Source organism: Tenrec ecaudatus, chromosome 12, assembly GCF_050624435.1.
Source record: "Tenrec ecaudatus isolate mTenEca1 chromosome 12, mTenEca1.hap1, whole genome shotgun sequence".
NCBI classification, from domain to species: domain Eukaryota; kingdom Metazoa; phylum Chordata; class Mammalia; order Afrosoricida; family Tenrecidae; genus Tenrec; species Tenrec ecaudatus.
Genome location: NC_134541.1, coordinates 63,181,851 through 63,199,525, shown reverse-complemented (window position 1 = coordinate 63,199,525; position 17,675 = coordinate 63,181,851). Strand labels below are relative to the sequence as shown.

The 17,675-nt window shown below is 36.8% G+C and overlaps 1 protein-coding gene across 3 annotated transcripts in view; it reads right to left on the bottom strand.

Moving 5' to 3' along the window:
* The window catches only part of ARHGAP32 (Rho GTPase activating protein 32), a 297,599-nt gene that overhangs the window by 71,197 nt on the left and 208,727 nt on the right, over positions 1 to 17,675 (bottom strand). For all 3 annotated transcript variants that reach the window (XM_075564089.1, XM_075564090.1, XM_075564091.1), the window contains one exon: positions 11,609 to 11,690. In XM_075564089.1, coding sequence (XP_075420204.1) covers positions 11,609 to 11,690 — 82 coding nt within the window. The remainder of the gene's footprint in view (positions 1 to 11,608; positions 11,691 to 17,675) is intronic.

Here is a 17,675-nt window from a genome sequence, read left to right as displayed (position 1 = left end):
GGCCATTTCTCCTTCCAGGCAAACTGAATGGCAGGTTCGCTGCTCAAAATTCTGCCCATTGGGAGGATTTCCCTTCACCAATGTCCTTTAGGGAGAACCCAGAAAGGGGGAGTGGCACCTGCATATCACACAGAGCCAACAGTAAACAAAGTATGAATTTTCTGTTCCTCAGTCAACTTCATGTAACTCCCCAGGAGGCCATGGGCGCACACTGGGAGAAGGAAGGTACTGTGGAAGAAGTGGAGACTGTGGGCATTTGGACCACTTGTGCATGGAGCTTGCTTGTCCCGTCAGGTCTTGCTCTAGTCCGATTTCATATAGACCAATTCCTTTCATGACGGAGTGCTGCAGTGCTCGTCCAATTTTATGACTTTGCGGGTCAGACAACACCCAGGTCACGATGGTCAGCTCACCCTCGTGGTAACTTGGTGGTTCATTTTTCAGTCTCCACTAAGATCCAGTAGCAAGCTAACAGCTCCTTTACAAAAGGGGAGTAGTTGTCTGTAGAGGATGGCAGAATTGTACTCCAATATCACATGGGTCTGCACTGTGATTTGCCAATAAGGGTCTGCAAAAGACTCCGCAGTGCATCTCTATGTGCAAATGATATGTCTAGCACCGTGGGCCAGCTGGATCATATGGTACCCGTGGAAAGCATCATGCGTGGCAGCCTGGACCTGTTGCAGAGCCTTTTCTTTCTGGACTCACTCCACACTGGCGGCCTTTCGCACCACTTGGTAAACAGGTTGGAGTAGCACACCTGGATGAGGGATATGTTGCCTCCTGCTTAGTTGGCGGGGAAGCATAGATGAAATAGCTTATCCTTCACTTTACTAGGAATATCTTGGCATTCTCCACACCACTGGACACCTAGACATTCTACTGATGTGGAAGGCGCCTAAATCTTCGTTGGGCTTATTTCCCACCCTCTTTAATACAGATGTTGTTCCAAAACTGAATAGCCATTTACATAAAAGTGAAACAGGTCTCATTATATCTCAACCTCTCCCCCCCACACACACCATGTATCAAAAACCTAAATGTTAAACTTAAAATTAACAAGATGGTTAAGGAAAAATAGGAGCCACAATACACAACATAAACAGTGAAGCATAACTAAAAATTCACAAACAGTAGAAAACAAACTGGATATCTAGATATACTGGACCTCCTAAACATTAAACATTTGTGTGTACCAAAAGATTTCACCAAAAGAGTAAAAGCAGAACCCATAGACTGGGAAAAATTTAGGCAACAATATATCAGACACGGAGCTAATTTCTAAAATTTTTAGAAAACCGAACACTCTCAAAAAGAAAATGACAATCTAATTTAAAAATAGGCAGAGAACACAAAAAGACATCACTAAAAAAGACATTCAATGAGCCAATTAACATAAAGAAATGTTCAGAATCATTAATTAGCCATTCCAAACTCAAAACCCCTGTCTACTAAGTCAGTTTCAACTCAGAGAGACCTTGTAGGCCAGAGTAAAACTGGTTCTTCGTGCTTTCCAGACTGTAAGGCTGTATGAGCAGCTAACTTCATCTTTTTCCTCTGTAGCAGCAGCTGGTGTGTTTGAACTGCTGACAGTTAGCTGAACCTGCTAAGCCACAAGAGCTCTTTCATAAGCCATTCCAATTCAATTTATTGCCATTGAGAATATTCTGACTCATAGGGTTTCCAAGGCTGTATAGAAGCAGATAATCTCATCTTTCTACCACAGAGTGGGTGGTGGATTTGAACTGCTGACCTTGTGATTAGCACCCCACCACTTCCCTAACAGTGCCATCAGGTATCCTTTCACTATTAAGAAGATGCACATGAAAACAACAAGGAGATATCTATCACCCCAGGATTAACAGTAAAGTTGAAAACAAAGTAACAAATCACACTGAGGATGTGGAAGACTGGAAACTGCTGCTGGGACTGTAAGCTATTATAAACACTGTAGAAAACAATATGGCACATCTTTAAAATTTTGGAAATAAAAATTCCATATGATCTACCAAGCCCACTACTAGGTATATAGTCTACAGAAATAAAAAATGTGACAAGTATATATATATTCACATCCATGTTCACTGTAGCACGTCAAAATAGCAACAGCATGCTAACAACCTAAATGCTCACCAATGGGTAAATAGATAAATTAACTAGGTGGACACACAATGGGATATTATGCAACCTTAAAGAGTAATGATGGAATCTAAAAACCCTCGTAACATGGATAAACCTGGTGGATATTATAGTGAAATCAACCAGTCACAAAAAGTTTATGAGACAGTAATAACACAAACTCAAGAGAAGGTTTCCATGTAGAAAGAAACATTCTTGGATAGTTACCATGGGTAGAGGCAGAAAGCAGGGCAGCACTAGAGGGCAGATAAAGGGGAAGGCCATGTACAATACGGGACATATCCAGCACCAAACTATCCAGAAAAAGGAACATACTAGGAGACGCGCAAAGGCAACAAAGGCAAATACTATCATGTACAAAAACCCTGCATTATTAGTATTAACAATAATATGCACATGCGGGGAGAAAAGGGATGGAAGATGAATAAGACTACACCTATATAGAAAGAGAGTGAGAGGTTTGACAAATGTAGGTTTGATTCTATATATCCATATTGGCTATCAGAATTTACTTGATGGCAGTGGGTCTGGCTTAGTTTAGGTAAATATACCCATATGTATTGTAGAGCATATAATGGGCAAAGTGATGAAAACATCATAACCAAACACCTTGAGGGATAAAATGAACTGATTCTAGGGGTTCAGAACCATAATAAAGTCAACTGGCATACTATAGTCAACAACAACAATGTTCTATATCCTACTTTGGGAAGTGGCAATTGGGAGTTAACTAAGGTGCAAACATTGGCCTCTCCCTGTCTGCAGTGAAGAAAAGCAAACATGCATGGAAACAATAAGTTCAAAGGACAAATGGATCACAGAAGCTCAGCTTCTAAGACCCTAAAACAAAAGAAAAAGGTGGTGCAGGATACCTTATGGAGTGCTCAGAAAGGGATTATATTAGAAATCCTGAATGGAATAGGGGAAAACCATGGATCAAAACTCAAAATCACAACATAATTCCAGGCTCATTGCTCTGATAGGGGCTAGTGTTGGTCCTAAGACTATGGCCTCCAATCTTGGAACTGAACTCACCTTTGTGGTTCAGTTTTCAGCCAAACAAGAGTCAGCTCTGCAGACTGAAAATTACACTAGGGAGTTAGGCTTCGTATGAAAAAATCAACCATTCTACTTTAAAAGGGTAACACATTTGCCCAAGGGACCAAGGTCATGCGGGCAGAGCAGGATAGACAAGAAATGGAGTGAGTGGTGTTAACATTGTGGGAATTGCAATCAATGGCATGGGGGGAAAAAAGGATATGAATTGTTGAATAGAAAACCGATGTCTCTGTAAACCTTCATCCAAATCACAATAGTTGTACATAAAAAAAAGAAACTATTGGAGAGTGCATACACACACAGCACATAAACAAAAGTAAATGCATATATAGTTTCTAAAAAAGAATATAGTGTGTGTAATCTACAGGACAACATTAAAGTGTATAAGCCAATTTTGCAAGAAGCAGAGGGAGAGAACTAGACAAAATAAATATTTAAAGAGATAATAGCTGAGAACATTACAAACTTTCAGACATCAAAAAATAGATCTAAAATGCTCAATGAACTCCAAGTACAAACACAAACAACAAAACATCACAAGTGCTTTCCTTTTGTCTTCTCCAGATCTCAATTCCAACATTTTCTATCATCTCAAAGCCCTACTGTGATTGAACTAAAGGTCGGTTTTGGACAGAAAAGCTTTTATGTTTCTTTTTCCTCCCCTCTTCGCTTTTTCATGCTGACTCTGACTTAAAAAAAAAGTACCATGGATACTTGCAATCTCAACCAATACATTGTGACTAATATATTTTATTTTTATATATGAAGATAATTGAACATATTGAGAACATTAAAAACAGGTCCAAGAGGGCAAATTTTCCTATTAACCTTGTTGTGTAATACTATAGGGGGCTTTAAATTTTATTCTCAACCGTATCTGTTTCCTTCTCATTTGGAATATAGCAGTGACAGATGGCAATGTTAAAAATAAATAGAACATTCAAGTTGTTGATACTGTAGGCAAGACAGTTTTAAAGTGTGAAATAAGCCTAAAGCTGGCAGAATTCACAATCTCCTTTTCAAAACTGTATTAAGAATGTACATTTCCCTGTGCCAACTCTATAATGCTGTTCTCAAAATTTAGAAGACAATATGTTACTTTAGAAGGTGAGCTGGTTTTTAAAAATATCATTACTTATATAGAATTAATAATATCAAAAGTCTATGAATAGATACAAAATTTTCAAAATTGATCAACAACCAAATAACTTTCCAAAATTGTAAAAGCTTCTAGAGGTTATCAATATTAGAACCGTCAATTTCCCACTTAAGACTTCAGAAAGTTTTTGATAGTTTATTTTAATTAGAAGAATTTTTAAAAGCTACTTTATAATAAATCTTCAAATCAAAGATATCCAAGGTAAGATTTGGTAACCAAGAAAAAGTGATGAAAACTTTTTGATATAGTTATAAAAAGAATTATACACTTAACTTAATTTTTGATGGTTTACTGCAGGTACAATAAAGGAAGATAAAGCTAAATCTTAATAGCATAAAAACAGGAAACGAAAAAAATTAAAAAGCAGCCACCACATGATCATCTCAATACACTGTAAACATTTGAGGAAAACCAATGTATTTTGCATGATAAAAACACTGAACAAGGAAAAGAAGAGGACTTTCTCCAACTGATAAAGAAATATATGACAAATCTTCAACTAACATACATAATTGGTCACAAAATGGATGCTTTAGTCCAAGACTAAGAACAAAGCAATGATGTCTACTCTCCTCACTCCTATTCCACATTACAGAGTTTCTGCCATCACTGTCCTTGTTCTTAGGTGCCATCCAATGAATTCTGACTCATGGCAACCATGTGCAACACAACAAAATATTGCCCAGGCCTGCACCACTCTCAAAACGTTAAGTTTGAAACAACTGTGGCAACCACAGTGTCAACTTGGCTGGGTCAGAATCCTCAGCAGTTGGCAGTAAGACCTCCTCCCCCGTAAGATACAGATCACAGCCTGAGTATATCTACTTGGGGTGGTGTCTACTGTATATCTATAAACAAACACTGTGGAGAACTACCGTAATACTCGAATATAAGCCAACCTGAGTATAAACCAAGGTACCTAATTATTACCTGGGAAACCAGAAAAACTGATTGACTTGACTATAAGCCTAGGGTGGGAAATGCAGAAGCTATTGGTGAGTTTCAATAATAAAAAAAAGAAAAGAAAATTACCAAAAATTTGAGACATCAGTGGGGTAATGTATTTAAATATTTATTTTAAATAAAAAACATAAATAAAAGGACAAGTCATTTAACATTACTAAACCAGCACAGTAAGTAGAAAATAGGTTCAACAAAAACAATAAGGTATCAACAATGATACCTTAAGAGTACTATTCCCTGAGCTCAATCAGCAACCAAGCTAAACGCAAAGAGTTAAAATCCTTCAAAACTGGATTCCTCATCATCGTCCGTATCCCAATGCAGAGCTTCAGCTGATGTGAGGTCATCATAGACTCTGTCCCCACTGAGATCGCCGTCATCACCATCACTGCTGTCATTTTCATACAAAGCGCAGTCTTCACTGCCATCCATAGCATTACTAATACTACATTTCTGGAAGGCACGTCGCACCATGTCTTCTGGAATGTCTTCCCATGCATCGCGAACACACTTGCTATTAACTCTATGTCAGGCTTCATGAGATTTCCTCCTTTTGTTAGTCGGGCTTGACCAGATGACATCCATTCATGCCACATCCTTCACACAGTCTTTAAAAGGCTTATTCAAAGATACATCCAGAAGCTGTAGAACAGATGTAAGCCCACCTGGAATAAAGGCTAAAGTAACTTTACTAGATTTTGCCAATATTTTTATGTCATCTGATAGGTGTGATCTGACCATATCCCAAACAAGTAACGGTGGCTTTTTTCTTTAAGGTTGCTCCTGGTTGTTGGTTCCCAATTTCTTCCAGCCATGTTTTTGTTCCATCTTCATCCATCCAGCCTTTAACATGTGCACACACAGTAATTCTTGGTGGGAAATTGATCTTTTAAAGCAAGGTATTTCTTTTAAAAATAATGACAGGACACGGCTTAGTTCCATTAGCCAAACATAATAGAACAACTGTAAAGTGTTTTTTTTCATTTCCTGTGGCTTTGAGAAAAATGTTTTTTTCTCCTAAACTTGCCACAGTTCTGTTGCTTGGAAGATCAAAAGTCATGGCAGTTTCATCCATATTCCCAATATCTACCAGGTCATAAATAAAAATCCTTCTTTGTTTTATAATAACTGACTGGGAAATCTTTGTTCTTTGTCTCAAACATAGTAAGCCAAACCTATTCATGGAGCAGGTACACCATCCTGCTGACGCACCAAATTTTTCAGTGCCTGGTGCTTTTTATTTGTCATCCTTACCCATTTGTAGAGCACGTACGCGGATTCCCATGCATGCTACACAGTAACCATTTTGACGACACTCCATAACCCATTTACGCAATTCACTCTCTAGAGTCCCATAAAAAGACGTTAAACCACGATGAGCTTTTGGAATCTGTTCCAAATCAGCCTTCATTTTCCGTCACTCCCTCACTTGCTTTCGTCAACACAGAATTCCCTACTTGCAATACTGTTATTGCTCTCTTCTGCTCTTGACACAACCTTCATTTTGAAACCAGCCTCATATGACTGGCTTTTTTGTTTTGGTTCAAGAGTATCCATTTCTAATATGATAAAAAAAAAAAAAAACAAGACTTGGAAAAAGAACTTTCATGGTAATAACCCCCTTCCCCCGCGATGTGTTAGCCAGGAGGAGGGGAGGGAGTCCCTGTGGGCAGGGGATGCAGGATGTGAATTAACACAGAGACCAGAGGGGAGAGACGGAGTGCAGCCACAGAGACATCCTTACCAGTTTAGCTGCCGGCGTAAGTGAATCACTACCGTGCGTCTGTGAATTGGAGCCGTCCACGTCATAGTATGGCTCTGATTGGTTAGATGTGAGTAAACAAACATTCAAAGCTCTGCAGTGTCAGCAGGGCTTTGAATGAACAGCAGAGAAACGGCAATCACCCACGAGACAAAGGCGCTTGTCTCATTACCTGGGGGGAGGGCAGTGAGATGTTACACCTCGCTGAGGTACCAGTGACCTGTGTGTAAGCCAAACCCCAGTTTTTCAGCACATGTTTTTGTGCTGAAAAACTCGGCTTATACATGAGTATATACGGTATCTTCCCCTCTTCTTGTTAGCCTGGTGTCTTGACATTTGAGGTTGGTGGCCTGTCATGTTGCCCACCTTAGATCCGCTTGAATTGTGTCCATCATTTTCTCGATTCCTGCATTATCCTTCTTCTGCCTCTCCATTTGTCTTCCAGCTCCCTGGTCCCCCAGTTCAGCAACCATGTGAGTTTGGAAGGGCATCTGACCCACAGAACTTTAGCTCTGCAGGGCCTGCTGCTTTGCAGCTGTGTAAGCTGCGTTCTTGATAGAAATTTCTTTCTGGTACATATATAAATGTCACTGATGTTGTTTCTTAAGAAAACCAAGCCTAACAGACATATGCAGAACACTCTACCCAAAACAATATACATTATTTTCCAGTACACATGGAATTTTCTATGGAGTATAAAATATATTGCACCTCAAAGCAGGCCTTAATAAATTCAAAATAATTGAGATATTCTAAACCCATTTACTCAGATCACAACACTATAAAATTGGAAATCCAAATAGAAAAATCAGTAATAGAAAAGAGCAAAAATATGGGAACTGAACAATGACTTGCTTTGAAATTACCTGGTATACTAAAAGAAATAAAGGATTAAAATTTAAAATTACTTGAAACAAATGAGAATGAAAATACAGAATACCAAAAAACATTGGGATTCAGATATAGTAGTACTCAGAAAGCAATTTACAGGATTAAATTTACACAATAAAGAAAAAGAAATAAGCAAAATCAACACATTAACTCAATATCTCCAACAGCTGGAACAAGCACAGCAAAAATAAACCTTCAGTCCTAAGAAGAAAAGAAATAATAAAGATTAAGGCATAAAGAAATGAAACAGAAAAACAACGGAAAGAATCAACAAGAAGTTGTTCTTTGAAAGGATTAACAAAATTGACCACTGGCAAATCTAACAAAGGAAAAGTAGCAGCAATAAATATCACAAATAAATGAGAAAAAAAGGAAATCAAAACAGAACAAACTGAAATAAAGATAACAAATGTACCTAAATTTGGTAACTGAGAAGAAATTAACAGATTTCTAAAAACACACTATCTCCCTAAGCTACCACACATTGATGTAAAATAACTGAACAGATTCATAACAAGAGAAGAGATTGATTGAGTTATTACAAAACTCCCCACAACAGCAACAAAGGTCCAGACCCAAATGGCTTCACCAAGGAATTCTGCCAAACATTCAGAGAAGAGCTGACACCAATTCTACTCAAAGTATTCTCAAATACAGAAAAGAAAACTACGCTCCTGAATTTATTTTATGAAGCAAGCATAACACTGATAATCAAAACCAAGAAAGATATCTCCAGAAGAGAAGATTATACATCAAGCCCTTGATGATCATAGATGTAAAATTTCTCAATAAAAATTCTAACCAATAGAATCCAGTAAAATATATATTTTAAAAACTTTATAACAAAATAGGATTCACACACATATGCAAGGTGGTTTAACACTAGAAAAACAATCAATATAATCCGCCATATCAATAAAACAATGAAAAAGAACTATATCATCATATCAGTTGGCAAGAAAATGTACTTGATGAAATCAAACCACTCCTGACAAAAACATTTAACAAACATAATAGAAATACCATTTGAACCAGAAACAATGCTACTTGGTATATGTCCTACAGAAATAAAGAGCACTGCATAGACAAACATAATTCCTCCCTCATAGCAGCACTATTCACAATAGCAAGTGAATGGAAACCACCTCAATGCCCATCTGTAGAAAAATGGATAAACTTTGGTACATAACATAGTAAAAATCAACAGATACTTAATAGTTATTAAACTGTGACAAGAATGAATTTGGAGGGCATTATGCGGAATGATGTTAGTCAAACAAAAAGGGATAAAGATTGAATGAGATCACTGTTTTTTAAAAAAAATTAAGTTTTGCATACCCCAAAAAGTAGACTTTGATGGTTAAGGGGCAGAAAGAAAAACAAGTCTAGAGAGCAGATAGGGGCTAACTTGGGTGAAGGGGAAGACAATGTAGTGCAAGAGAAAAAGAATATACTGCAAATGGGAGATGAGGTAAAATTGGTGGGAGGAACAGGGCAACTGCTAAGTTTAATGAGCTGTTTAAGTTGTCAATGATGATTTACTAAGTTTTAAAAGATTACCTGATGTGTGAACCTTTGCTTAATTCACAATGAAAAGTTGAAATAGAGATTTAAATAATAATAAATGCTACAATACGGACTGAATAAAGCTTGAAATTAAATACATTAAGTGAAAGAAGTTGGTCATAAAGAACCACTTATTGTATAAGTCCCTTTAAATGAAATATCCAAAACAGGCAAATATATAGAAATGAAAATAGATTGGAGACTAGAGTTTACCTAGGGCTGTGGGGAGAGGAGAATGGAGGAGTAACTACTGATGGGTAAAGGACTTTTTTGGTGAGGAAATGTTCTAAAATTGATTGCAGTAACAGTTGAACAACACTGAGAAAATACTTACAACCTACTTTTAAGTGGGTAAATTATATCTCAGTAAATTTTATTTGATTCTTTTTTAAATTATTGAGCGCAAAATAAGGAAGGAATAGGAGGGAGGAAAGCTACTGAGAATTTACTGGGAAGTTACCCATTAAGAAAGTCATTTTAATGACATTTATGCAAAGAAGAAACATTTATCAAATGGCTAAAAATGCCTTGATATGGGGTTGATAATCTTAGATCAAATAAAACTATAAATAACACTGTTATGAAATATCATCTCTATCAAGAAACCCTTTTAAAAAATAAACAAATTCCTATAGTCAGGGCGACTACAACAATGATTATCTCATTTTCTATAAAGAAGTTTTAAAATGATTATTATCTTTTTACTCACCCTGGCTTGTGCAGTTTAGATCCACTCCTAATTTAAAGGTAGGTGGTTAGAATCTACCCAACATTACTGCAAAAGAATTATCTGGTGACCTACCTATCTGCTTCTGCAGATTAAAGTCAAGCTGGTGACCTACCTATCGGCTTCTGCAGATTACAGCCAAGAAAACCCTAGGAGCACATTCACACTGCTGCAATGAGTTACAATTCAACAGCAAAAGATTTAGTTTTAAGTTTACCTACGTACTATAAAAGATGAGATGGTTTCCTGTTAGCTTTGGGAGCAGAGGTAGGACAATACTAAGGAAGGGGAAAAAAAAACAAACTTCTCCCTCCACATCCCCCAACTTTCCCATCCATTCCCCTCAGATTCCATTACACAAAGGTCCTAAATCTTGAAAGTACTTTCAAAGGAAACTATCCAATTAATTTCTGAGGCCCAGATTATTTTTTTCTTTTTATAGGCAGGGGTAGGTGTGTTCATAGCAGATGTAATATATTGTCTTTATTTTTATCCCCTGCAATAATTCCTCACTTATTTGAAAAATACATTGCCATCAAGTTGATTCTGACTCACAGTGACGTAAGACACAGCAGAACTGGCCAGAGGGTTTTCAAGGATGTCGATCTTTATAGAAGCAGCTGTCCTTTCTTTCTCCACCGCTTCAGTTAGTTGGCAAGTGCTCACCCACTGTGCAATCAAGGCTCTTTAAGTATATTCTATAAATGATAGCTATTTGCTAAAGTAGCCTCGGTGTTTACTGGCACTGAATGGATATGCTATCATGGGAGAGCAGCCCTGGAAAAGGGCATCATGCTTGGTAAGTAGAGCAATGGAGAAAAAGAGGAAGTCCTCCAACAAGATGATTAACGCAATGGTGCAACAATGGGCTCAAACATAAGAACTGTTCTGAGGCTGGCACATGATCAAGCAGTGCTTCCTTCTGTTAGACATAGGATCGCTATGAATCAGAATCAATGCAACAGCACCTAACAACCACCACAACAAAATATACATCCTCTTATTCATTTGCAGTTACTTTAAACTTTTAAAAATTAAAGTTTTATTTAGGTCTATGGTTTTATTTAGTAATAAGCTATACTACCACTGTACAACTGAGAAAGCAAAAATGAAAAAATTTAATGGAGCAAAATGCCCTAAAAATTTGAATGCAAGTAACCTATGTGGAATGAATAACAGAGAAATAAGGACATATTAATAAACAAAGCCAGGTAAAATTAAGAATGAATAAATGTGTCAATAAATGCCAACAATAGCAACAAAAAATCTATGTATTTGACTGGATTATGTTATCTTTAATCAGTTCATAAACCAATCACACTAATGAAAAAAATGCACTTACCCGGTTTGGGCACAGAGTTGGTCACTGACTGAGGAACTTTTTGGTTAATTAACTCAACACAGTGTCCAGGGAAGAGTCCCACCTATGAAAGAAAAGAGGCAAAGAGCAGATTCTAAAGCAAAGAATAGACTGATATGTGAACACTGCCAATTGAATTCCCGTAATATACTCCACAGTCCCTCCCAAGTGACTCTTATTATTCCAAGACTCTAAATAACAGTTCATGCCAACTATACAAACAAGTAATAAAAACAATCTGTTGCTAAGAGTATGAAGAGTTATGTTTTACTTGTCCAAATATTTGGGGATCTTAAATATATTTTAAGTCCCAAGTCTTTATTATACCAATTAAAATACTCAATCAGACAAATTATGCAAGCAGTGGGCATAGTTTATTAACTCTAAGTTTACTGTTCTGAAATCTCTATGTCAACGTAGTTGTGTTGACAATTTATTATATTTATTATTTTCTCTATGATTTAAAAAAAATCAAGATGAACCCACAATTTATTTTACCAGGACCAATATACATTTTCACAGGCTTCATAAAAATGATTTACAAATAAAATAAATTTGTGAAACAGAGATATAGAAGTCTCGTGAGTCATTGTTTTAAAACTGATAATGTGTGGGAAGGCAAAGTAACAGAGGAGCAAACAGCCAATAACAGCGGTGGCAACAGACTGAATCTTGAAGACAGTACACTGACCTTATAGGACTGCTTGTGTAGCTTCAGGCGTAACCCTACCAAGTTGTATTAACAAAACCTGGGTTTCAGATCACCCAGCAATACTGCACAAGGGTAAGTCAAAAAGTATTGGAACATAATCACAGAAACATTTATTTTTTTAAATATCAAATTTTAGAGTTATTGTTTCTCAATGTCTCTAGGTGTCTCTCCCTCTGTCCTCTCTCCTCTTCTCCCTCCTTCTCGCTAACCCTTCCCTGAAGAGTTCCTCAATTTACACCATGTCAAAATAAGAGTTTTGGCATCCTGAACAAATCATGTTCCTTTGAAATGTTCTTTGAATTTTGGCAACAAAAAGAAGTCTGAACGAGCAAAATCGGGGCTGAATGGTAGGTGGAATAAGGTTTCTCACTGAAATTCCCATAGAACAGCTTTGAAGAAGGAGCTATCCTTGAAGAAGTGGCAGGTAAATTGCTATGGGAAAAAAATCGTTGACAAATTCCTTGGCATGTACAACTTTCCTGCCTGTTGCAGTTTTCAATTTTGAAAAGCTTCTTCCTAGGAAGGCCCTAGGATTATCCAGTGTCCTTCAAGGGAATCTATTAAGATTCTTCTCTGGAATCCCAAAGAGCAATTACTTTAACCCTTTGAGCTAATTATTCTTTCTTTTTTGGGGGCTTTGTTTTTAATGAACCCATTCATGTACGAACTGTAGTGATACTTTTTGATTTACCCTCATATGGTCAGGGACTACAGCCAATAGAATGAATATTGAGATAAACAGCCTGGAAACAAAAGTAAAGCAAATCTTTACCAATATTTATAGATGTTTCCTGAGACAGGAGCAGAACTGGGTTGCCGTGCAGCAGATGTTAAAGCTGAAACATGAAAACTACATCACTTTGCATATCTCTTTGTTGATAGACTCTGGAGGAAATGAGATGGTCTTCCAAGAGAGTGATTCACTGTGAAGTTCTGAGCTGCAAAATTTCCATCTGCTTGGGATTATTTTCTCATACTCATTTGTTACACTCATTTCAATTTCTGGATCAGTGCTCAATAGTGGTTCTTAAATTAAGAACATGTAATAAGCTATCATGAACTAAAAAGAGTTTATTAACAAATTATAAGTCTTGTTTTAAACATCTGAATTTAGAGTTCTTAAATCCTGTATGTAATGACTTCCAAAGTGAAACTTATAAATGTGTTTTATTTGTAAGATTTCATAAAATTTCCTACTCAACCTCCTATATGAGTAAACAAGTAGAAATTCGTTCATAATAGCTGGAATCAGCAAATAATCAACTTGAAAACTCTCCAGTATCTCTTACACAAAACAGCTGTCAAGAAAAAGTGTGTGAGAGAACAGACTAGGAGAGAGAGAGACAGAGAGAGGTGTGTGGTACAACGGTCAACACTGTAGCTCAAGGAGAGTGCCAGATTCAATGTTAGGTTTCTAACCGAAATAGCAGTCCTTAACTCGTAGATCTAGGATTAGCATACGCACAGCACATACAGAAGCTTCTCAATTATATTACCTACGACCACTTCAATGTATGTAGAGAAGTAGAAAACTTAGAATGCTTTAGTCAATGGATATGATACAGAATACTTATCTGTGTATGTGTGAACTTACGTTTCCTCATTCCTAAAGAGTACACTTTCTATAAAACTTTCAACTTTTATGTAGCTTGGTGTAGAAAAAAAGATCAGTTTCTAAACTTAGTTCTCCCATTTATTAACTCTGTAATTGAAAAAAAAACTGCTTAACATCTGTCATAGTTTCTCAATTTGTAAAAATGGGGATAATACTACCAAAATATCAAGAATTTATTTAAAAGTACCTATGCTTGTTTCTAAGTACTATTATGTTTTAGCAAATAATAGCAGTTTCCTATCACTTCCTCAAAACACTTAACAAAATTCTTTGGGGAACTATAACAAGCATATTAGTTATGTTTTCACCTTTGCAATATGTCTCAGTGCTTTAAGTTTAAGGGAGAAAACACTATTGAAACTAAGGTAAGCTTATCTAACAACTACCCCAACCCTTTCTCTCTTGCCTGCCTTTCATTTAAAGTGCAACAATACAAATTATTACTATTAGTAAATTATTAAGGCATAAATAATTTATTAACATTTTAATATCCATTTGATATTTAAAGATATTGGTAGATATTAAATATTCTATAACATTAGTAATACTCCATTTCCCGGACTCTTTGTATCTAGATGCAGTCAATGCACAACTCAAAACAATGCCATTATGTTATTTCTGCTGTGAACACAGGTGTCGTGATTGGTGCTGGAATAAATTATTACTCAACAGTAGAGAATCTTAGAGACTTTAGCCTGCTATCATTAAGCCATTGACTCAAGAGTAGAAATCAGTCACCTTTTCTATTTTTTTTACCGACAAAAAGCTTTCCCACATGTTAATAAATGTTTAAATTCCATAAATTTGTGAAAGGCAAACAGAATCTGCTTTCTGGTTACAAAATTTCTATCATAAAAAATGAGACGCTATGTTGAAAATGTTATACACGAGGATGTAACTAGCCCTACTGTCTAGACAATGAACATTTCTATTTTTCTGATGAAATAATGATACTTACTATTCTCACCTGACACAAATAATTCTGGTGAGCTCAAAATGTCACAAGTTAGAAGTGACTGGAAATTTGGTCATATAATCTTATTATACCTACATCATCCTGTTTCATATCTTATTTTCCTTGTAGTTGTCCCAATTTCTAAAAAAGTCCTTACTTACATGGCTTTCAAGAACAAGTGGAATTACAAGGGCCAAAATGAGATTTAACTCTCATTTTGTGAAAGAATGGTAAAGGGAAGAAAGACCAGCATTTTGGGACCATGAGGGCAGAGGAAAGGATGATGAAAATGTAGTACCAGAAGAAAAGGACAATGTAAAGATGAGGTTGGAACACAACATGTGTTCCAGGCCACGAAGTTACAAGAAAGAAAGAGAACTTTCAATTTGATAATTTGTTTTCCAATTGCTTGAGATACAGTTACAAGCCAAAGATGCTATTATACACTGATAAATGTTTAATAAAAAGCTTCCCAGGGCAGGGATACATCCTGATTAATAGCATTTGCCAGCGTTCATGGCTTTTGCCAGTCCTTGTATTCCCATGGTGACTGATTTCAAGCCACAATGTCACAGAAAACAGAGTTGAAAAAGATAAGAGAAGTAGAATGATGTTATATATTACTTCTTGCATATAGATAAACTAGATATAAATAACTTTAAGACAACAATAAATATGATAAAATTATGACAAAAATTTTGGGTATCTATTATTTTATTTTTAATACAATTCAATTAATTATAAAAGTAAGTATTTTAACTTTTATTAATGGCTGTGTTTAACCACTGGATATCAAAATACCTCTAAATGTTAAAATTGTCTCTATTTCACAATTCAATTATTGCTGTGCCTGTTATACCTTTAGTGGCTCTGAGCAACCTAACAATACAGTGAAATCTGTGAAAGTAGGAACTCCGTGGGACAGTCCTTATTTTCCTGGCTCTCCCAAGTTTTTCACCTCTAACACGGTGCAGTGTTACAACTCTGTTATCACTCTCTATTACTAGAAGTTATGTGAATTTCCCCCTTACATAGATCCCAGCTTTCAGAGTACTTACTGTGTAGGCCTCATCATCTGAAGTCAAAGAGAATGGGATCTAAATGGAACAGATTGCAACCAGACTCTTCTTACCTTCTACTTTGAGTATACCAGCACATTATTTTAAAAATTCAAGTTTGCTTCAAAAGTGAGTGTAGAGAGGAAGATAATTCCATAAAATCAGCCGGGAACATTGGTAAAAACACATAAAGGAAACAGACCCTAATTCAAATGACAGTCTCTCTGCCTTGCCAAATAACCACCCATAACCTAAAAAGTACCTTCAGAATAACAACAATGTACTTATCATTGACAGAAAAATAAAATCTAACTCTTTTTGGAAGGGATATGGAGAAATTGGAAGCTTCATTCATTATTGGTAGGAATGCAAAATCTGCTATGGAAAACAGGCTATTCTTCAAAATAGGGGTGCTGCCATGTGTACCAGCAACTAACTCCTAGGATCTAATAGAAGTAACAGGAACAGACATATGCACATCTATGTTCATTATACCACAAAGACAGAATTGATCTAAGTGCTTATCAATGGATGGATGGATGGATAAGTAAAAAGTAGTATCTGGGATAAGGAAAAGTCAATTCCCAAAACATATTGGAATATGAATGACTCTGTGGGACACTAGGTTGAGTAAAATAAGTCAAGAACATGCACATACATGGCACACACACAATTTATGTTCTCATTTTTATTAAGTGAACATAACAGGTAAACATAAAAAAAAACTAATGTTCATTAGTGGGTGGCAGAGATAAAGGGTGGCGGGAGGCATTAACTCCCTACATTAAACACACACACACACACACACACACACACACACACACACACACACACACACCCCAAACTGCCATCACCATCAAGTAGATTCCAACTCTGAAGGGCAGATTAGAACTGTCCCTGAGGGTTTCCAAGATGTAACTTTACGGCAGTACAAAGCCCTATCATTCTCCCTTGGACAGGCTGGTGGTTTTGAATTGCTGAACTTGCAGTTAACAGTCCAGCCTGCAATCACTACTCTACTAGGACTCCATCTCTAGAAAAAGTCACTAGCTCTTCTTGAAAGAAACCATTGAATAAAGGTGAAATTTAGAAAGCTTATAAAAATGGCATGGAGGAACCATATCTGACCTCCAATTGCAAGGGCTAGATGTAACTCCATGTTCCATTCTTCTTTATACTATTCTGCCACTCAATAATTCATTGCAAGAGTCACAGACAACCCCAATTCAGGGAACTTAGTAGTGAAGTTAAAAGGTTAAGGTTATGAGGAGATAGGCTTAAACAGTAAGGATGCACTCAATGGTCCATAGCAACATCTCTTCACAATCAGGCACCAAATCACTCTAGTCCCCAACCTCTCAGCCACATGGTCTCAGGGCCACTGCCTCCATGGGCCAGGAAGACAGCCTGCTACTGTGCCTTATAGTCTCATAGTCTCAGCAATGCTCTTCTGTCCTGTTTAAGGGTCTCCTTTCCTCAGCCTCTGGTGCCTCTGGACTTGACCTCCACCAATTCAAAGAGCAGACAGATAGTGAACATGATACACTGGTAGCCATTCTTCCACGTGTCCTGGGATTTCACTTTTTGTGACAAGACAGCACATCTTTATAGTCAGTAAAGTGGCAATGAAACTGATCATTCCCTTTATTGGTGCTACACACATCCTATATTTATAGTTCTACCCAGTCAAGGTAGGAGTGACAGAGATG